Source organism: Nelumbo lutea, chromosome 1 (assembly GCF_056320005.1).
Source record: "Nelumbo lutea isolate HS-2025 chromosome 1, American lotus-T2T, whole genome shotgun sequence".
Taxonomy (NCBI): Eukaryota; Viridiplantae; Streptophyta; class Magnoliopsida; order Proteales; family Nelumbonaceae; genus Nelumbo; species Nelumbo lutea.
This window is the reverse complement of record NC_142684.1, coordinates 134,276,961-134,300,108: the sequence shown is the minus strand read 5'-3', so window position 1 is coordinate 134,300,108 and position 23,148 is coordinate 134,276,961. Positions and strand designations below refer to the sequence as shown.

At 38.5% G+C, this 23,148-nt stretch overlaps 1 protein-coding gene across 8 annotated transcripts in view; it reads left to right on the top strand.

Moving 5' to 3' along the window:
* The first annotated feature begins 157 nt into the window (after positions 1-157).
* LOC148877701 (uncharacterized) overlaps positions 158-23,148 on the top strand; it is a 110,969-nt gene continuing 87,978 nt past the window's right edge. The window contains exons 1-4 of one of the 8 annotated variants that reach the window (XM_088942396.1): positions 268-458; positions 822-970; positions 1,044-1,097; positions 15,479-15,535. Coding sequence is in view for 2 of the 8 variants with exons in the window: in XM_088942368.1 (XP_088798494.1) it covers positions 1,003-1,097; positions 15,479-15,535 (152 nt within the window). In the remaining 6 variants the exon portion in view is untranslated. Of the gene's footprint in view, positions 459-821; positions 1,098-6,669; positions 7,105-15,478; positions 15,536-23,148 lie in introns of those variants that run through there. The other 7 variants (XM_088942390.1, XM_088942410.1, XM_088942405.1 and 4 more) reach the window with 7 other exon arrangements.

Genomic DNA, 23,148 nt, shown 5'->3' with positions numbered 1-23,148 from the left:
ATCTATGGGGTGTAGCCAGATTTGGTTTGGGCTTTGATATTGGGCCTAGGTTCATCGTTTTTTGGGCCTGGGTTTATCTTGAACACGACCCAACACGACAAAGTTGCGTTTACTTCTACACATAATCATATTAATTCTATTCTTATGATCCAACGTTAGACGATGGATTTTGAGTCGTAAAACTTCTACGTGGGACCCTGATGCAAAGAACCTCTCACTCGAAATGACACTTCCCCTCTATCAATCAATAATTAATTACTGAGAAGAAAAGAATGATTCAAAATTCTCGAAGCCAAAGGCCTTGCGATGCGAAAGTGGTGGCAAGGAGATCCATCGCTGTTTGTTTCTTGTTTGACAGCTTCTGGATCGTCTTGTGCACTGCAACAAATCCCATTGCAAGATAACGAACAACAATATCACTTGTCTCAATTCTCAAATCTCATTTCTTATATTATCAGGCAAGTTTTTACATGTTCGACCATTTAAATATTCAGCTTAATAACAGAGCTATCTTATTATATTTTTGAATTGATTTTTCTTCGAAAACCCTAACTGGTAGGCAACGTTGCACTGTTTTGGTTTTCTACGAGTTAATTATAAGGATGTTTACTTCAATTTCTCTTCGTATACCGGATTTGGTGGGGCGTCGTTTTAGTATCTCTGTTGCGTGATGTTCAATTTAATTTATTAATCCATTTGTAAAACTATGCATTTCTTCGAGTGAAAGTGTGACCAGCATTGTTTTCACTTGTTTCATTATAATTTCATAACGTTGGGACAACGCCATTCATTGATCTATACGCTTCAAATGCTGTTTTCAGTTGGGCCTTTCAGGCTGAGATGTAATTTCGTCGGCTTTGTTCTTGGTTATTGGTTGCCATGTCGATTCTGTTTTATGATGAGGACGAGGGAATAGAAGATTGTTGGGTTCTGAAGAAATTTGAGATTGGTAGTGCAATCGTTTGTTAAGGTGGTAAGGAATACAGGCACCCTTGTTTTTACATGGCTGACGCAGCTGCAATAGCTGATACCATTGGATCCAGGTTTAGTTCGCTGGAACTCATTGGGAAGGGATCCTTTGGTGATGTATATAAAGGGTATGTACTACATTTCTGATTATTAGTAGATTTATGCTTAACTTGCTGTGGCACTTGATGACATATTTCTGAAGGGTGGATATCCATTATTTCTCTGTGCCTGTATGTTTTGCTACCATATCGATTTGATGGAATCAAGTCTGCTACAGTTTTTCTTGATTTAGATTTACAATGTGTGGAAGTGAGAGTTGACTATGGTGATTAAGGACTGAAATTAATATTGGCGATGAAAGTCTTAATTTATGTCACTTTACTGTTGTTGTATGCAAGTTCAATTTGATTATGTCACAAGCCTACTTATTATTTAGTTTGTTCACTGGGAATTCTTGGTCGTGGGGTCTCACTCAAATCTGGGCACTAATTCATTGGAGGGGATCTGGGGATGGGATTAGTTTCTCATGTCTGCTAAGCCACTGTTTTTGTGGGTTCAAAGTCCATTATGGTCTTGAACTTTTAAATATATGTTGCATTGAGCCTATTATTTATTTCTTTAACAATAGAACCACTTGTTGGCTGAAAATGGAGAAGGAATAACTTGGAATTTAAGGAACGAGTTCAGAAGGTTCAAATGACTATCAAAAGAAATGATAATTCAAGTCAATTGGGTTAGAAGATCGGCAAACCAATTGGCAGATGGTCTAGCTAAGCAAGGGATTCAGAGACGGTCTATGTATTTGGCTCATTTGTAATATTCTGGGATAAATTAGTCCCTTTGGGTCTGTTGTATCTTTTCACAAATTCTTGTTGTACCTCTTTTGCTTAATTTAGATGAAATCTTTTCTGTGTTGCTGATTCAAAAAAAAAAAAAAAATGCACTTCAGATCCTTTAGAATGTGACTGGATAGTTGAAACTGGCATAATGAAAGGCTTTTGTTATCTATTCTGGAAAAAGTAACATGTCTTTGCAATTCGGCTTAATCAATGATCCAGATTTTTCCCATCTTGAAATTAAAGGTTAATAACCCTAAATGGATGCTAAATGAGGGAGCATATCTATTGTTTTTGTTAGAAGATACCCCGAGTGGAAAGTTGGGTTTTCTTGCTGAGTTCCTTCATAGTGTTTTTTGACTTAAAGGAAGATTAATTGTTGAAAACTTGAAATCAGTTGAAGAGAAGATTGATGATTGGTTTCTGTCATTGATATGAATGAAGTGAATTTGATGTTACTCTTTTTGAAATAATTTTAAATGCTGCTAGTGGTAGCTACCTTGTCATACACTGTTGGCCTAGCCTGGATAAAGGAGGGTAATGCCAGCTTGACAGCGAACATAAAAACCTTAGTTAATCCAATATGAATATTGAATAAGTATCCTGAATTGTTTTGTGCAATGCTAAGGTGTTCTCTGGATGACATTGTGCTGCACCAGCACCTTGGTGCAGTGTTAAATGGGATTTTTTTTTGACAGAAAGCATGGTTGTTGATAGAGTACACAGTAGGAATAGATTTGTGTAACCAACTCCAAGAGTTTAATAATGAAACCTTATGAGTAGGGAAGATAAATATAAAGAGTTAAAATGTTATCAAGAAAGAGGATTGGAGTAAAATTACCATGATAAAAACATAAGTTTCAAAACAACCATATAGGAAAGTCATCTCACTGTATATAACATCCTCTTAACTACTAATTGATAAAAAAGGATCCTCTATAGCATTACAGTTATACGTTGTGGGCATGCTGAAATGTACAGGCACTCATTGTATAGGACATTTTCTATCTTTTTTTTCCCATGGAAATAAAATTACACTTTGCCTTTACTCAAAATATAAACAAATAAACAACATTCTCTAAACTCCTAACTTCACAAGATCAGTTGCCTCCTATTAGTTGATCTTGGAATTTGAGAAGAAGAAATTGCTAGGAATTGATAAGCAAGCCGAAAATGGACATCTGCAGGTTTAAGAAATACTAAATCAGAAGGTCTAGCAGGGGTTCTATGCATCTTGTAACTTAAACGTAGTTTGACTAGACTGACATCCATTCTGATAGTCTCTTCCCTAAATAGACCCTATTGCCAATTCTCTCTGAATGTCATCTTTTAGTTGCATAGTTGTTAAGGCGTCTAGGTGATCTAGGCAGCAGTGCGGTCTGTTGCCTAGGCGACAAGAACTTAGTAAAATAAAAAAACTAAATTTTCCCTAGTAACTGACTTTACCTTACAAGTTCAACTAGAACTAATTCAAGAATTACAACCTAGCATGGCACAAGTTCCACCAACGTCAACAATGGAAGAAGTGCTAGAGTTTGTTGAAGAACCAAGGGTAGCAGAACAGATAGAGATTGTGATTCTTAAGCTAGAGATTGAAGGAAAAGTTATAAATATTGTAGTTGAAATTTTGAATAAGTGAGGGGAAGATTCATCACAATGGCAGGTTAATGAATTAAGTGTTCAAGAAGCTAATGTTATTGATGATTTAACAAAGATGGTTATGGAAGGCTGTGTTTCAGAAATACATTTCTTTCAAGATCCTTTTCTAGGTATATGTGTGGCCCCTACTCTATAGTCCAAGCATGTAGCTACGGGAAGTCCTACTCCTTTTGTCATTGGGGCATATCAACTTTTCGTGCTCAAGTTCTTCAAAACTTGAGGATGAGTTTTTTTGAACCGAGGGAGAATGATGCAGGAGCTGAAGATTCAAAATTGGAATTCTGAGAAATTTTATGTATTTCTGTATTTTTGGACACCGGGGATAATTTTGTTATTTTACAAATTTTCTGTAGGGTCCAATAATAGGGTTTGATTATCTATTTATAGTTTGTTTATGTTTAAAATTTTAGAGTCATTACATAAGTAGGATTAGAGTTATTGAGTCTTCTTTGAATTGAAATAGGGTATGACAACTTAGTTTGAGTCCTACTAGGATTATTGAGTCTAATAGTTTGACTCCTAGGACTATTATGAGTCTAACAGTTTGATTCCTAGGATTATTATGAGTTTAGAGTTTGTAGATATGTATGGGTGTTTTACACAAAGAGCAATGAAGTTTATTAAGTTTTCTTCAGCTTTTCTAATTATGGTGATTCCCATACCCTAGAGTGATTCTAGGCATTCTGTAAGTGATTCTGGGCATTTCCTCTCTTCTTTTCTCCCTGCACACACACACACATATATCTTCTTGTAATACAATGAGCCCCACCAAGCAAAATACATATCCCTATCTACATCTCTCTCTCTCTCTCACTCTCCCATTAAATCTTTTATTAGTAACTAGGAATGACCCCCGTACTAAGTACGGGACCATTAATCTGAATTATTTTAAATTTTAAATTATTTATATTAGACATTTAGGTTAGGCATTTTATTTGATTTAAGAGACATACAATGTTTTATCTAGAGAATGACCCCATATTAAGGGGCAACTACAGTATCATTTAATTTGAAATTTACTATTTAACTATAAAAAATTAAATTAGAAAAATTAACATGGGTCTTACATCTTTGTAATTGACAATCTAGTCTGACCTAATTTGTTTGAAGTTCACTATTAATTTATGTTGTTTTTTGTTAAAAGTGTGAGGGCATTTCTGTCTTTTCGTGTTATTTTGTATTTGGGCGCCTATTCAAGGGCACCTTTGTAATTTTGCATATGAATAAGAAATGAAAAGCCTCTTGGTGTGAATAGTGCCACATCAAGCTCTTCTTGACACTTCCTCCTTATCTTCCTCCTCCTTTTCTTCTCTCGTCAACATCTCTGAACTTTGCAACTTGGTATCAGAGTTGCTCACGATCAAGAAAACTCTCTGCTGCTGGTCGTGACTTGCAGACAGATTTGCTGATGTCAGCACGCTGCCGGTTGACATCAGCAGTCCGTACTGTTGGTGGCATCTTCATGGGTCTTTGATGGTTGCTGATTGGCCCTGATTTTAGGGGAATTTTGGTATAAGTTTCATGGTGGTTTGAAGTTGTTTTGGATTTTTCAGATGAAAATTGGCGAAAAATCCAGATCTGGAATTTAGGGCTTGCATGCTTGTATGGTGGATTGGTTGTTTTTGAAACCTCTTGTGTTTGAGTCGTGGTAAACCCCTGGGACTATAGGAAGCAGCCCTGAATTTTTTAGAGCCCTAAAACTTATTTTGGGAACTTTTTTCTTCCCATATTTTGCCACTAGTACCTATTTTTCCTAGTTTTTTTTGCTGTAACTCGTGTCTAACCTTGTGGAAAAGGTTTTGGGAGTTCAGCCATTGTTGGAAGATTGTGGTGCTGGTGAGAATTTTTTTTGGAGGGGCTGTGATCAATGGACTCACACAAAGACGTCCGCATACCTACCTATGTTCTTCCGGGAAGCAATGACAATGTCGGAGGACAGATTACTACTTTAAAACTTGATGGGACAAATTTTCTAAAATGGTCACAATCAGCCAAACTTACAATTGGTGGAAGTGGTAAGCTTGGATTTATTACTGGTAAGGAAGCTAAGCCGAACGAAGCCTGAAGATCCACACTATTCCAAGTGGTAGTAGGATTTTCTATTGGTGATGTCATGGCTTGTATGCTCTATGCAATCACACATCGCCCGTAACTATATGTTCCTTCTAACAGCTAAAGATATTTGGGACAGACTAACTGCAACTTATTCTCAAGCGAAAAACACTGCTAGAATCTATCAATTGCGAAGAGAAGCATGTAAAATGCGATAGGGGGAGAAATCAGTGGCCATGTATTTCTCCTCCTTACAATCAATTTAGGAAGAAATTGATTATCTTGAGGCTTTGGAGTGGAAAGATCCCCTTGATACTGAACAATACAGGAAGTACATTGAAAAAAATCGAGTTTTCGATTTTCTTACCGGTTTGAATGCTGATTATGACTTCACTAGGCAACACATCCTTAGTGCTGATATTGTGTCACTCTCCACAGCATATTCTCTTGTACAGAATGAAGAGAGTAGGAATGCTATGATGTAAGTGTCTGTAGGTGAGCACACTGCTCTTGTGGCCACAAAGCCTAAGCAGAGTTTTGGTTTGTGAATACTATAAGAAGCCGAAGCATACCAAGGATAGATGTTGGAAACTAAATCCCCACTTGAAACCTGAGAAGTTTAAAACCGGAAAGAAAGTGAATGCTCATGTTGCTACTGCAAGTCACGATTCTTAGACTCACATGCTTGAAGGAAATCCTCCTGCTCTGGCATCTACTAATGACACCTCTGATGTGATGGAAAAATTAAGAGGCATCTTACTCCATCTTGAAAAGAGCGGGTTGCCTGCATCTACTGGTTCAAATGCTTCTTCTAGTGCCTTTGCAAAATTAGGTACTGCACTTGCATGTCATGTCCCACCATCTAGCCTTGGATAATTGACACAGGAGCCAGTGATCATATGACTGGTACGTCTTCCTACTTTACCACTTGTAGACTTTTTTCAGGGAAAGGTATGATTACCGTTGCCAATGGATCTCAGACCCCAATATCGGGTTTGGGTGAAGTTAAACTTACCAATAGCCTTTCTTTGAACTCTGTACTCCATGTTCCACAATTGCATAGAAATCTCTTATCTGTTAGTTCTCTTACAAAGTCTCATAACTGCTTTGTAACCTTCTTTCCATCTTATTGTGTCTTTCAGGACCTGAGTACGGGGAAGACAATTGGCTGTTGACATGAAGCCGATGGAGTTTATCTTCTCGATCAATCTCCAATGTTAGGGTTGATGTGTATTGAAGCCATTTTTTTTATTCAAATAATTTGTAATAAGTGGGCTAGCTAGTCTACTAGCCAAATCATTAAAATTATAAAAAAGTATCTTGTATAGGAGTTCCCCATCTTAAGTGGGGAGTTCTCTCTCTTTAAGTGGGAGGGACAGGTGTCCTTCCCCTAGGAGGAGGGGGTAGTTATATAACCACCCCACTCCCTATTTAAGCTCCTTAAGGGGAAACTAGAAACATACATACACACAGAGCGACTCTTCAGAGAAAATTTTCACAAGAGATTCTTAAGAAAAGCAAAGATAAGGAGAAAAGAAAAGAGAAGTGCTCAAGGGAAGGCAAGGAAGGGAAAATCTCACTAATTCAGGTAGAGAGAAGGAAAGCCCTCTCTGTGAATACTTCCTATTTATGTCTTTTTCTATGTATCCTTCTTTCTTTCCCTTTTGTTATTACTTTTGAGAAAGGAAAAAGAGGGAAATAAACCATCTACAACCAGGTGCCTTTACTTGGTTGATTATGGTCCCTCTTTCAAGACAAAGTTAGGGATTAATCCATCTACAGTCTAATTCTCAAAGACTGATTATGGTTCCCTTCAAATGAAAATGAGGAGTAAGGGGGAATGAACCATCTACAACCAGTTGCCTCTACTTGGTTGATTATGGTTCATCTTTTAAGACAAAGTTAGGGAGTAAACCATCTACAGTCTAAATCTCAAGGGCTGATTATGGCTCCCTTCAAATGAAAATGAATAATGGAGGGATGAAAATCGTCTACAATCAAATATTCAATTTGATTGACTACGGTTCCCTTTTTGTATGAAAAATTCCAAGGAGTAAGGCTGTCTACAATCAGAATTTCATTTGATTGACTACAACTTATTATGAATAAAGGAGTTAGAAGGAAATTTTCTTTGTATTAAAGAAAAGAGAAATGTATTACTGTATAGTTTCTCAATTTTATTTTCTTCTTCTTTCTTCTCATTCTTGTACACCTGATGTAAAAGAAAAGCAAATGAAAAGTTCTTTTTTAAGTATCCTATTGTTCTTTTCTTTTGTTCTATGCGTTCATTTCTCCAAGTCAGAATCAAAAGGTGTTCTCTACTTTCTTGTGGGATTGTAATTAAGGGGAACAATCCGTATGATTCTTTGAATGGGCCTTACCCAAAATAATAAAAACTCCTATTGTTCTTTTCTTTTGTTCTACGCGTTCATTTCTCCAAGTCAGAATCAAAAGGTGTTCTCTACTTTCTTGTGGGATTGTAATTAAGGGGAACAATCCGTATGATTCCCTGAATGGGCCTTACCCAAAATAATAAAAACTCAATCACTTGATTGAGTGAATTATGTTGCATGAGAATTTATTAAAATTTTCACACCAACAATGTGTCAGTCTGTGTTTTGTCATGATGAGAAACTAAGTCAATTGAAATTGTGGCATCATCGTCTTGGACATGTGTCTTTTGGTTCCTTGAAGTTTTTGTTTCCTAGTTTATTTGAGTCATTGTCTAATTCTGGTATGCAATGTGAAGTTTGTTAACTATCAAAGCAATGTAGAACAACCTTTTTTGCAAGTAACAAAAGAAGTAATGTTGCTTTTCATTTAATACATACTGATGTTTGGGGACCTTATTCCATTCCATGTATGGGTGGCTACAAATATTTCATTCTCATTGTTGATGATTACTCACGGTATACTTGGCTATACTTGATGAAGAACTGAGATGAAGTTCATTCAATTGTGAAAGGCTTCTTTAGTATGGTGGAGACAGTTTGAGAAGAAGATTAAGATTATTAGATCTGACAACGCTAATGAGTACTTTGAGAAGCACCTACAAACCTTCCTTGTAGAAAAAGGAGTGATTCACCAAAGTTCTTGCCCTCATACTCCCCAACAAAATGGGGTATCAGAGAGAAAAAATAGACATGTGATTGAAGTTTCCAGAGACTTGTTATTCTAGATGCATGTTCTAACTTGGTTTTGGGGGGATGTTGTTCAAACAATTGTATATCCTATTAACAGACTTCCCTTGCGGACCCTGCACCTCTAGTCTCCTTAGCAACTTCTTTTTCTTGATGAGGATACATTCCATCTTCCTCTCAAGGTTTTTGGGTGTGTTTGCTTTGTCCATGACACGAGTCTTTCAAGGCTGAAATTTGATCCAAAGTCTATTAAGTGTGTCTTTTTGGGATATTCTTTAGTCCAAAAGGGGTATCGTTGTTATGACCATTGTTCTGGAAAAAAGTATGTGTCCAAAGATGTCACATTCTTTGAGTCTACTCCCTTCTTCTGTGTCTCTCGACCTTCTCTTCAGGGGAGGATGTTAGTGAAGACCAGATTCCCTTTTGTATGCTAATTCTTGCAACTGATGTTGTCAATCCTTTTCCTCCTCCTCCTCCTCCTCCCTGTAGTCATAGTTGTCCTCCTTCCGTGCCTCCTCCTTTGCCTCCTCATATTCCTCGGTCTTGGCATCAGTGGTTCGTCAAACGAAGAAAGAGGATGGCTCCAGAGATTGAATGTCCATTACAATTTGACCTCTCGGACTCAGGTAATTTGGATTCTGAACCTTTTCTTATTTTTGATGCCTACGTTGAATCTATTGTTGAGCCTACTCTTGTAGATTCTAACTTCAACCTTCCTATTGCAATTTGCAAAGCGAGATGGACATGTGCTAAGTATCCTATCTCAATCTATGTCTCTTATGATACTTTGTCACCCTCTTATTGTGCCTATATCTCTTCTATTGCTTCTGTTTTTATCCCTCACAATGTTACTGAGGCAGTGCAATTCCCTCATTGGAAGGATTCTATGAACCAAGTAATGGAGGCGCTAAAAAAAACCAGACTTGGGAAATTGTTTATCTTCCAAGTTGACCATACCCTGCTTATTAGGAGAGAAAATGGAAAAATAACTATGTTGATAGTATATGTTAATGATATTGTTATCACAGGGGACGATATCTCTTGGATTGTTGAACTGAAGTCTTTCCTTACTATTGAATTCAAAATTAACGATCTCGGAAATCTCTGGTATTTCCTAGGTATTGAGGTAGCAAGGTCAAAGAGGGGCATTTATATTTCCCAGAGGAAATATGTCATTGATTTGCTTCAGGAGGTAGGAAAATTGGATTGTAAACCAGCTGAAACTCCAATTGATCCCAATCATAAGTTGAGAGTTGATGATGGAGATGCTCTTCTTGACAAAGGTGTGTATCAGAGACTTATTGGTCGCTTTCTCTACTTGTGTCTGACTAGACCAGATATATCATATGCTGTGAGTGTGGTTAGCCAATACATGCACAAGCTTAGATCATCTCATATGCAAGTTGTGAATAGAATACTTGCCTATTTGAAGGGATGTCCAGGAAAGGGGATATTGTATTCTAACCATGGGCATCTGAAGGTAGAGGCCTATTCTAATGCTGACTGGGCAGGTTCCATTGATGATAGGCAGTCTACTTCTGGCTATTGTACTTTGGTGGGTGGTAATGTTGTGTTTTGGAGAAGTAAGAAACAATCATTTGTGGCTCGATCTAGTGCAGAGGTAGAGTATAGAGTGATGGCACATGGAGTTTCAGAATTGTCGTGGTTGAAGAACTTGTTGACAGAAATGAGAGTGCAAATTGATACTCCAATGACATTATATTGTGACAATCAAGCTTCCATAAACATAGCCCACAACCCTGTTCAACATGATCGTACAAAGCTTTTTGAGGTTGATCGACATTTCATTAGAGAAAGAGTTTCCAGTGGAGAGATTTGTCTACCTTATGTGAGGTCTGAAGACCAGTTGGCTGATTGTCTTACTAAAGGTGTTCCCAAATCAAAGCTCAACAACAATTTGATCAAGCTGGGCATGATAAATATCTATGCTCAACTTGAGGGGGAGTGTTAAGAGTGTGAGGACATTTCTATCTTTTTGTGTTATTTTGTATTTGGGTGCCTTTTCAAGGGCTCTTCTCGACACTTCCTTCTTCTCTTCCTCCTTTTCTTCTCTCTTCAACATCTCTGAACTTTGCAACTTTTTTAATATGATTAAAAAGATTAAATGAGGTCTTATTTGTAAGTAGTAACCCACTTTAATTTGTATTCACTATTTATTTGATAAATTTATTTTTAAAAGGTAAATTAGGTTACGCTTCCAAAAAAGTTAAATCTAGTTTGCAATTAATAAACTATTTCATCTAAAAGAATGAAACTCACACCATTTGTATAAATTGTTTAGTCATTTTTATGAATTTAATTTATTTTTATTTTTATCCATTTAATATTTTGAATACTTTTAAGTTAAATTATTTGTTTAATCGTTACTTTTGAAATGGTTGTGTTTGAATAAAATTCAGTTACTACCATAACATTTGAAGTGGCCACTTTTTATGCTGTGTTTGCTTGCTGTGCAATTTTATTTGCATTAGTACAAATGCATAAGAGTGCCATGAAAAAAATGCAAATTCTCATTTAATTTTGTTTGGGGTTTTTCTTTATTCTACTTCATGTTTCATTTTACTTCATTTGTACGGCAATGAAACAAAATAAGCTAAAATTTGAAATAAAAATAGGCCAGAATTTACACTCAAATCATTTGCACTGCCATGGTTTTGCATCAATACAAATTTGTTTGCATTGCAACCAAACACAGCCTTAGGGATTAGGATGCTACGTGCGTGAATTTTAAGAGAGTGGACTTATCACTTTTTTGTGAGTGGATAGACTTTTTTAAGAGTGAGAGTTTAACCTCTTCTAAGATTCTATCTATTGAAATTTTACAATGCCACATGTCTAAAGTGTGGGGGCATGATTTACCATGTTTCGATGTACAATTCATTGTTATTTAGTAAAGAGCTCTGATATTGTTTTTTTGATAAATGAGAGTGAGTGATGTTTTATTAAACATAAAATAGAAAAATTGTACAATCAACCTAAAGGGAGGTGTGAGATATTACCTTCCTTTAGAGTTAAACAATTAAGCACATTCCATCTTGAATTACAATTATAAGGTAGCCGAAAACAGATCAGCCCTTGATACCCCTTGTTTAGCCAAAGAGTCAGCCATGTATTGACTGACCTGCTAACCCACTGAAAACTAACTGACATGTTCCTTGTAAGCCAACGAACTTTCTTTAGAAGATCCCTGTAACCCCAATAAACTGTTTCTGGTTTTGACAACCAACCTACTACCACCTCGGAGTTCCCTTCAACTATCAAGTTCTCCACTCCTAGTTGACCAACAACTTGTATTCCTTGTACCGCAGCTAGTATCTTCGCCCTTGTAGAGTCACCAAATCCCACTGGTCTTGAGAATAGACATATGATGTTGTTGTCCTTATTCCTTAGAATCCCTTCTTTACCCGAGGGCCCTGGATTACCTTGACTGCTTTTGTCAAAATTCAGTTTTACCATTCCTTCCGGGGGAGGTATCCGTTATGCTTGTAGAGTGTTCTTTGTGGGAGCTGTGGATGCCAATGCTGCCCAATTTCTCCTTAAATCATCAAAGGAATAGTTCCCAAACAGATCTGAAGTTTTCAGCCATGAAATTGTCCTTGCCATGTTATACTCCTTTACTTCAGTTAGGCTTCTTTCCTTTTCTTGGAAGATTCTTGAATTCCTCTCTTCCCAAATTGTCCACAAACTAGCTGCTTTCATACACTTCCACATTAAAATCTTTTTGTCAGCTGTCCTAAGGTATGCAGTTCAAAAAGCAGCTTTACTTCATAGGGCAAATGAAGGGATGAGAGATCCATCATATGGATGGCCGAACCCTGCATGTAGGTTGGGCGAAATTTCAAAAATTTCTCTCTCTCCCATGTGGGAATCACATTCCCTAGTTTAGAAAACTGCATTTTCAAGGATCAATCTTGAACCCTAAACCAGACCAGATTTGAAACCAAAAGGTAGGAGAGGGAAATACCTGATACAAAGTAATAGTAACTCCTAATGAAGGTGTTCACGCCCAAGGAGATCACGAAAGATTGATCCCATTGAAGATGACACAACGTAGGGTGGAGCAGAATCAACAGGGTGGTTTTTCAACAAGAACCTGATTTTTCACCAAGAATCCAATGGAGGGCGAGTGAGCACGACTTCAGATAAGTTTTTCTCAAAAAACTAATATCAAGAAGCTTTCTTGATCGCTCCTACAGGTGGAGATCGAACTGGCAATGGTGGCAACAACAGGAGAGGAAAGAGCAGAAGATGGCATCAATCCAACTGTAGCTGTCTTCTTTCTTGTATCAGTAATCTGATGGGGTAAATTGGGGTTCGTCCTCCTCCTCTATTTATAGTTTTAAAGAGAGCTTCTCCTAATCCCATTAGGAGTTTCCTAATCCAAATCTTATATTTGGATCTGGACTCTCTAAGGATAATCCCTTATCTTATTTGCAGATAAAGATCAGCCCTCATAATCTCATTAGGAGTTTCCTAATCCAAATCTTTATTTGGATCTGGACTCTCTGAGTAGATAAGGATAACTCCTTATCCTATCTGCTGATCTAAATCCCATAACCGCCCCTCTTTAATTAATCATATTAAACCAGTTCGAATTGGGCTTTAGGCCCATTAAGTCCATGTGCTCTCTTATCCTCCAAACTACTGCCCAGTTGGGTATCCTTGTATGGCGTGGGACCCAAACGTTGATCTACACATCAACCACATGAGTTCAGCCCAGCCTCTATTACAAGGCCTGGCCGAATTCACCGTAGGAGACAGTGAACCCCTGAGTCCATCACCATGGGCTCTTAATGGGCCCAACATTTACACTAAATGGTCCCTGGGTCAAGCCACCTTATAAAAACACAAGGACTGTGGGCAGATGCAAGATTAGCCGATCAAGTATTACCCTCAATGGTCTTACTCTTAACCTCTTAGCCCATAACGATCAAACACTGCTCGACAAGAGAGGACCTCTCCCTTGGCTACAAGGTACAGTGCTGCACTCTCTACTCACATGGAACTCGGGAATTAAAACCTTTTGCAAACATTTTGAAACCATAATATATATATGTATATCTCTATATAAATGTATTTTACAAAACAAATTTCAACGGTTGAAATCGACTGCCGGCAACTTTGGTTTCCATTAGAGAGAGTGCATCCCCGATCATTCACTTTGTCCGACAAAGGGGCTGATTCTGTCACTATGATCACCCACTCAGATGAATTCTCAGACTGTCCCAACATACCCTATTTTTTACCCCCTCTAAGGATCTCACTGATTGGCATATCAAAGACAGCCCAATCAGACACCTAGTGCAATATCATAATTGAGTTTAGGGGTCAGGTGTAACATTCCAGTTTTGCCCATCTATCTCTAAGGTCCAGGGCAATACTGGAATTCTGGTCCGGTTTAGGGTTTCACGAAAACCCGCATTGCATGTACCTCAAGTCTCATCACCCTGGCAGCTGAGACAAGCCACCCTCACCAACTTGGCGGCACATCAGTGTTAGCCTTGGCATGATAAATCTCCCCAAATCTATCCAACGGTTGTGAAGATTCTAAACTAACACGAGTCTCATATGTGTCCAGTTTAAGGGTATTACATAGAAACACACCATAATAGCATGAATCAAATATTTACTTTATTCATTAAATGTCATAATGTACATCATTCTGATTGGAGTTAAGGGCATACACTGTCTAACAACAAATTCCACCTGCACACAAATAGCATTAAAATCCAATTCCAAATATTAACAACAAAAGAACAAGATATCAGCAAATGGTAACAGTCCTCGCTTTTCACTTTACACAAGATGCACCAATTCGGGGCTTAAGACATATAAGGTCGCTTGTTTTGTAGGCTTTCCAAAGTATTGATCTTACCATAATAGGTTTCCCAACAAAAAACAGTTATTTTAGGAGGAATTGGCCTTGACTAGATTTCTTTAACTGGGAAAACCAAAGAGGAGGGGTTGGAACAAAGGGAAAAGAGCTCTGATATTTTTCTATTTGTATATTTTCTGATTGGCATATAAAACTAGGATTTGAATCTGTAATTAGTTTTTTTTTCTTTATCAAATTTTGTTGCTTTGATGAGTAGGCACTTTATTGTTGCCTAGAATTGAGAATCATCTTTATGCCTTGATGACTATTTTAATTTAAGGTCTTCATGACTGACACTCTTCTGATGCTAGAATTTCACCATGATACTATTAGTCCATTGGGCGATAGATGTGACCTTGTTACACATTGTGTATTCCTAAACTTTTGAATCTTGTTGATTCATTTAAATTCCTAGCTTCAAATAATGCAATATTTGTCCATCTTTTGGATACAAGTGGATTTCACTCCATCTTTGTAGATGCATTTCTACCACACTGATTTTTTGAATATGTTGTTTCTTGACTGCACAACATTCTGTTCCATACAGCATTGCTAGGCTTACAACTGTTTTATAGAGTTTTCCTTTTAACCTAAGTGGCTATTGCCTATCACATAAGACTTCAAATGTCCATTTTTCCCATCCCGCCCTAATTATATGGGTGATATCCCCATCAATTTCTACCTTGTTATGAATTATTGAACCAAAGTAATGGAAGAGATCGTCCCCTTGATGTATATAAAATGTTTTCTCAAAAGTTTGGTGTGCCATAGGCCCTCTTGGATCTGCCATTGTGTTGGTATCATGTTGAGAACTGCTATGAGTAGAAAATAAGAACAATTGGACAAGTAGAACAAACTTGCTGCACAGACTTGTGCCCCCTTGATCACTCAATTTAGTGTTTCATTATACCTTTCCTGTATTGCAGGTTTGACAAAGAGCTCAACAAAGATATTGCAATTAAAGTTATTGATTTAGAAGAAGCGTGAGTACATCTCTTGGATACTTTATCTTTTAATCTGGTTCTCTGTCTCTCTCTCTTCAGATGCTTGGTCTATTAATAACTAGTTTTTTCTAATTCTATGTTCCATTTCAGAGCTTGATCATATTAGGGTTTGCATATATATATATATATATATTTATTTTAATTTATGATAAGTAAAGCTCATTATTTTCTTGTCATTCCATGGTAATGACATTGGAAAATGTAAAATTCATGTGTAAAATTTTAGGATTGCACTCCCTTCTTCCTTGGAATGCATTCCATTTAACAAAAGAAAATTTCCATACACATTCCAATTTCTTCATAAAAAACTGGGGGATTTAGGAGTGGAATGACCCCATCTCCACTGTTTTGGTCAGTAAACTCTTGATCAATCAGGCAATTGTCCACAATTAGCTTTCATACGGGACTGCTTAAACATGTTCAATATTCAGAAGTCAAATCTGCATGGTTCTTTGGTAATCTTCTTGATTTGGCGTACAATCTTAGGCAGGAAAAAAGTGAAAAATCTATGGAGCACTATACTGCTTGCAGTTTGTTGGGGTATTGGGAAAGAAAGGAACAGACATTTTTGATGATAAATATCAACTGGGAAGGAAAGTTCTAGCTGAGATATGTTTGTTGATTGAGGATTGGTCACTGTCTCATGCTGAATGCAAGGATATCAGTGGACAAGATCTTGGGGACAACTTATGGTCTACTGTGGGTCTGGTTACAGGGATGCTGGGTGCTGATTTAGTAGTATTTGGTTTTTGTTTTGTATTGTTGTAGTGTAATGTGTGGGTGAAAGCTCTTTACCACTTTGTTGCACTTATTGTTTTTTTTGAAGAGTAAATGAAAACTCATTAAACAAAAAAAAAAAAAAGGAATTACAATCCAATAGGTGACAAGATGGCACCTCATTACATGCATCAGAACAAAACCTGATTGCGAACAAAAATTCAACCAAATTACATCAACCGAATTCAGGAACATTCCATAAATACTCCCCCAACCCTAAACTGTTGAATTGAACAAAAAACTAGTAGCACCCAAATCCAAACCACTAACTGCTTCCCGACCAGAGCTAATAGAGTTTCAATGTTTTCTGATTGTCTTCAAAGAGTCTGCTGTTTCCTTGTTCCCTAGTACCCAACAACATACTGCAAAAGAAATGATTTTCCTCTCATTTTTCTTCGATCCTTTCCTCTTCTGTGTTTAGCCCATAGACCTCTGTACACCCCACAATGGCAATCCAGACTACCTTTCTTCTCCTTCTTCCTTTGCTCAAGGCGCCTACCGCCAGGAACCACTGCCTCAATCTGAGATCGAACTGTCTCATCCTCTTCGGTTCTGCTTCCAACATTTCTTTTGTCCCTTCTCTACTGTGGAATATGAAGAGGAACAGACCTCCGTTCAGCTTCCTAACTCCTATCACCATATCTTTTCCCCTTTCAAGGCTAGCCCAAGCTTCGACCTTCTCTACTTCCAAATCCAGACCCACAAATCTTCCAACCAGGCTTGCCCTTAGAACTTACATCCTCTCCTCCAGCTTACCAACTTTCCTCACATCAATCTGTACCGACATCCCCTCCTCTCCTCTTCGACCTCTCCTCACATCAACCTTAGCAACTTTCCTCACATCAAAGCTGTATATGTTTTTTTGTTTATTGCTTTCAATAGTTGCATGTATCTTTGTTATTTTTGTGATTTTTTATTTAATGATTATTTGTTATTGATGGCTAATGGGGATAAGGTATATCGCCTATAGTTCATTGGTGACACCTTTGCTTCTTGTTTCTTGTGAAGCAAAGAACATGATGATCGAAATTCTTGTGGATATTACTGAAAACATTGAAGGAATCATGTTACTAATAAATATAAACTTAAAGAATACTTATAAATAAAAAACATTAAGGCCCATTTGGCCCATTCTCACTACACACCCCCTCATGCTAAGCAAAGATGTCAATCATGCCCAACTTGCTTACATAATGTTGAAGCTTTGCCTTTGGAATTCCCTTGGAAAATCTGCTAACTACTCTTTTAATGCAATGAAAGGAAACACACATCTCTTGGAGCCACTCTCTCCCGTATAAAGCGTGTCTATTTCAATGTGCTTAGTTCTATCATGTTGAACTAGGTTGTGGGCAACGTTAATAGTAGTAGAGTTATCACAATAGAACATAGTGACTCGTCACATGAAACACTCATCTCATCAAGGAGAGATCTAAGCCATAATAACTCAAAAACCCTTTGGGCCATAGCCTTATATTCTACCTCAACTAAAGATCTAATAACCATTGACTGTTTTTTACTTCTCCAGGAAACAATATTTCCAGCTACCATAGCATAGTAACCTAATGTGGATCTCCTATCATCCACATTTCCTACCCAATCAGCATATGTATATGCTTCTACCTTAATGTGGCCATGTTTAGCAAACAATATACCTTTCCCAGGGGTTCCCTTAAGATAGCATAGCACCCTTTCTGTAGTAGCCATATGTGTGTCTCTGGGAGCACGCATGAACTGGCTGATTACACTCACAACATATGAAATATTTGGACAAGTCATATATAGATAAAGAAATTTCCCCAGTAATCTCCAAAAACTCCCCTGTCAGCTAAAAGTTCTCCATCATTAGCTGAGAGTTTATGATTCACATCAATAGGGGTAGAGGCAGGTTTAGCACCATGTTTTCCAGTCTCAGTAAGAAGATCTAACACATGCTTCCACTGAGAAATAAAGAATTAAAGATACCTTCCTTGGACCTAGCAACCTCAATGCCAAGAAAATACCACAACTTCTCCAAGTCTTTGATCTCAAGTTCAGAATTGAGAAACTTCTTGAGAGCACTAACTTCTTCTATATCACTGCCAATAACCACAATATCATCTACATAAACAATAAGGAATGTCACCAGGGTGCTTTTTCTCTTAACAAAGAAGGTATGATCTGATTGAGTCCGAGTGTAGTAGAACTAAACAAGAACATCCCTAAACCTGTCAAACCAAGCACGTGGAGTTTGTTTCAGGCCATAAGGTGATTTCTTCAATCTGCACACCTCTTATCTTGCATCTCCTTGCCATATATACCAGGAGGAAGGGACATATATGCCTCTTTATTGAGATCACCATTCAAGAATGCATTCTTAACATCAAACTGATACAGAGGCCAATCATAGCTCACTGCCAAGGATAAAAGAACTCTTACTGAAGTCATTTTAGCAACTGGAGAAAAAGTCTTAGTGTAATCTATCCCATATGTATGGGTATATCCCTTGGCAACAAAATGAGCCTTATACCTCTCAATTGACCCATTTGCATGATACTTGATAGTGAAAACCCACTTGCACCCAACAGGTTCCTTCCTAGCTGGCAAGTCAACAATATCCCGGGTATTGTTTTTATGAAGGGCTTCTATTTTAGTGCTCATAGCATTCCTCCATTCTGGTGTGGCTAAGGCTTATGAAATGGACTTTGGGATGGGTTGAAAAGAAATGGAGGCTAGAGAGGCATAGTAGGATGGGGACAACAAGCCGTAGGAAAGGTGTTTGGAAATACAATGAGCTATACATTTCCTCTTACCTTTTCTCAAAGCAATGGGTAGGTCAAGGTTTGGAAATGAGGGTGTTTGTGGAGGAGGTGAAGGGCATGTCTTCTCTTCAGTAATTGGAAGTGCCTGAGACTCAATTTGAGGTGTGGGATCAACCTATGTTTGCCTTAGCCTTTGCCGTTGGTACTACCTCTGGAGAATAGGATGAGTGGTAAAAGGAAGGGATGAAGATAACAACTCAAGATCTCTCTCCCCCTCAGAAGGATGGTTAAAAAAGGAGCTAACTTTACAAAGGTGACATCCATGGAAACAAACCGGGTTCCACTAATGGGATTAAAACAATAGTACCCTTTCTTTGTGGAGGCGTAACCAAGAAAGATATACTTCTAAAACTTGGGGTCAAACTTATGCCCTTTAGAACTAGGAATGTGGACATAATAACTGCAACTAGAGACCCGTGAAGGAATGGAGAAAATATTAACACCAGGAAAGAGAACTCTAAAAGGAAATTTTAACCCCAAGACTCGGGAAGGCATGCGGTTAATAAGGTAGGTAGCTGTTAAAACTGCATCACCCCAAAACATCACAAGAACATGGGTAGCGAAAAGGGTGCTCCTTGCAACTTCCACAATATGTTTGTTTTTCCTCTCCGCTACTCCTTTTGGCTCCGGAGTGTGGGCACAAGAACTCTGATGAACAATCCCAAACTTTTCAAGATAGGAGGTAAGGTCCTCAAAATATTCCTTAGCATTGTCTGATCGGAATATTTTGATGTAGGTGTTAAACTAAGTGAGTATGTGTTCATGGAACTATTGCACAAGTTTAGGCACTTTAGCTCGAGAGTGCAGAAGGTAAATCCAAGTATATCGTATAAAATCATCAATAAGCATGATGAAATATCTATAGCCACCCATACACGGTAAATGGTAAGGACCCCCCCACACATCAAAGTGAACAATATTAAAAGGAATAGTCGATCTTTTATACTTGGAGGATGTGTTCTTACAATGCTTTGAGAACTCACAGGACTCACAATGTGGACTCGATAGACTTATTCCTTTAAATAACTTTTGAAACATCTGACTTAATGAAGAAAAAGACAAATGGCCCAGACGACTATGACATAACATAATACGAGCAGTGGACTTAGAAACAAATGCGGTTCTCTTAGGTTGTATTTGACTCTGTTTAGGCTTGTCTGATAGATAGATCCCATTCGCCTTATGGCCATTCCCAATCACCTTTTGAGATTTCATGTCTTGAAAAACATAACAAAGGAGAGTTCAGGAAAAGAAGATGGGGTGGAGATACCTTAACTGGAAGCATGGAGCAGGGATCTGTAATCTTAGCAAAAGCCAATGGTCAATGCAGGGTTTTGGATTACTTGAAGAAGGAAGAGTGGGAGAACAAATTTATAGTAGAGTTAGGGACGAAGAATGTTGAATGGAGGAGAGTAGCAGATTATTTAATATTTAACCTAAAACTGAAGCATGAGTTTATTGTGACTCCCTTTGATAAATATAAAGCTGTAGTTGATTTTGGGGAGAATAGAGTAGACCTCTCGGCTGTCAACTTCCAGACTGATCTGGGGACTGTCACAACATTCAAATGGAATCCCCTCTCTAATGCCAAGAACTTATCGATTGAAGATGGGGTTCTGATAAGGATAATAGGGCTGCCATTCCATCTGTGGGGGCAAGAAGTTACAGAGGCCATTGCAATGATGTGTGAAGGGAGAATGGATGGTGCTTACTGGGGGGACCTCCACTCTGCGGCTATTCTTCTCAGTGGAGTGAGGCCTGAAGATATACCTGAAGGGATGAGAGATCCATCATATGGATAGCCGAACCCTGCAGGTAGGTTGGGCGAAATTTCAAAAATTTCTCTCTCCCATGTGGGAATCACATTTCCTATTTTAGAAAACTACATTTTCAAGGATCAATCTTGAACCCTAAACCAGATCAGGTCTGAAACCAAAAGGTAGGAGAGGGAAATACCTGATACAGAGTAGTAGTAACTCCCAATGAAGGTGTTCACACCCAAGGAAATCACCAAAGATTGCTCCCATTGAAGATGGCACAGCGTAGGGTGGAGTAGAATCTGCAGGGTGGTTCTTCAGCAAGAACCTGATTCTTCACCAAGAATCCGATGGAGGGCGAGTGAGCACAACTTCAGATCAATTTTTCTCCAAAAACTGATATCAAGAATGGAGGGAGGAGATCAGGTGGAGGAAGCAGCTGTACGTGGAGGAAGCAGATTGGAAGTCTCTAAAAACTCTGGTTCTTACACTAGAATGGGCCAATAGCTTTTGGGGAGTCATAAAAACAAGGGTTTTTTGGAAAGTCAGAGGCTTGAAACACAAGTAACCCCTCTGACATGCAGAGGGTCTTTTTCACAGGTGGTTGGGAACAATGCCCCCAAAAGTTTTAAGGTTGGGGAGGGTAGTAAAGAAGAGGCAAGTTTTAAGAAGCCAACTTTTGGGCCAACAGTGAAACTGGGTGAACTGTGGGTGGGTTGAAATGGTGGCCCTAATATTCAGGTGGGGTCGGACAAGAATGCTGAGCCTGTGGACTCTTTTATTTGTTTTGGGCCAACGGAGAGAAAATCTTCTTCAGTTGGGCCCAGTTTTGAGCCCATTTCTAAGAAGCCAAGGTCACATGATCGCTTAAATCCACACGTGACCACAGGGAGGTCACATGGTCACTTAAGTCCACACGTGACCACAGCGAGGTCACATGGTTACTTAAGTCCACATGTAACAGGGAGGTCACATGATCACTTAATGCTGCAAGTGAATAGTGGGAGGGAACCTTTGATAGATGATGTTAACCGTCTATCATCTTCATCCTTGAGTTCTTCTGCTCGTTCTTGAAAGGGAGGGCAGAGTCAAAACTCAAGCTGCTCCCTGCAGTGGATCCCAGCGAATCCAAGAAGCATCAAGCGGGCTGTGTTAGAAAGGCTAGAATCTGGTGTTTGGCCTGGTGAAGAAAGCAGTAGTGATGACGACTTTGAGTCAGTTGTTGCCTCGAGTCTGGGTAGTCTCGATCCATGCACAAGACAAAACTTGATAGAAACAGGAAGCTTGAATACAGAGGTTCTGTTCTTAGAAGAAGAGGGGACTGTTGCAGACTATTCCAAGGAAGAAAGAAGTACAGGAGGCGCTGCAAATGCTGGACATCTCCGTCTATCTCAAGCTGAGGAAGTCAACGTAATCTCTCAGGGCTCTCGGGATTTAAATGGAAAAAATCAACCCTCTCTATTGAACTTGGATAAGGATGAACCAGAAAGGGGAGTACTGGAGTCGGGTCTTCAAGGGAGTAAGTTAGATGTTGCTGTTAACTTTACCATGAACACTTTACAAAAGTTCCCTTGTAAGGAAATGGCATCAGACTCGGTCGTCTTTGGCAAATAGTCCAGTCCTAGCTTCTCGAGTGCTCTCCCTAACCAATCAGGTATGATTGTCAGTTTATTTATGGATACTAACCAGTGTGATATGCCTGAAACAGATGTACCAGCATCCCATCCAGAATGTACGACAAAAGTATTCTTAGAGGTGGAAGAAGGGAGAGTTGGGGAAGGCAATCTTGAAGAAAAGAGTAAAGAATTAGATGAAGCTTGGAGACTGATTTGCACAGAGTTTGAGTTACTCAAACAAAATGAAGAATATATGGATGGGTTCAATGAAGTGGTAATGGGTAGGGTAAAGGAAGGGGATGACCCTGTTAGAGGAGAACTTCAGACCTCATTAGTGGAGGTTTTTGGTGAGGGGGGATCAGGCTGGTGCAAGGGCTGAAAAGAGACAACAGGTGGAAACATTCAATAAGAGGAGGGAGGAAAAAAAAGAAAAAGAAAAGAAAAAAAGGTCAGAGGTGGAAAGATTAATTTGTGATATAGAAGGGAACCTAGAGTTTAGTGGTAGAAGAGATAGGAGAAAGGGATTGAAGTAAGGTTGAGGGTGTTCTATTGGTTTATGCCTATGAGGATAGTTAGATGGAATATTAGGGGTTTAGGGAGTGCAAGGAAAAGGAGGGTGATTATGGACTTACTTAAAAGGTAAA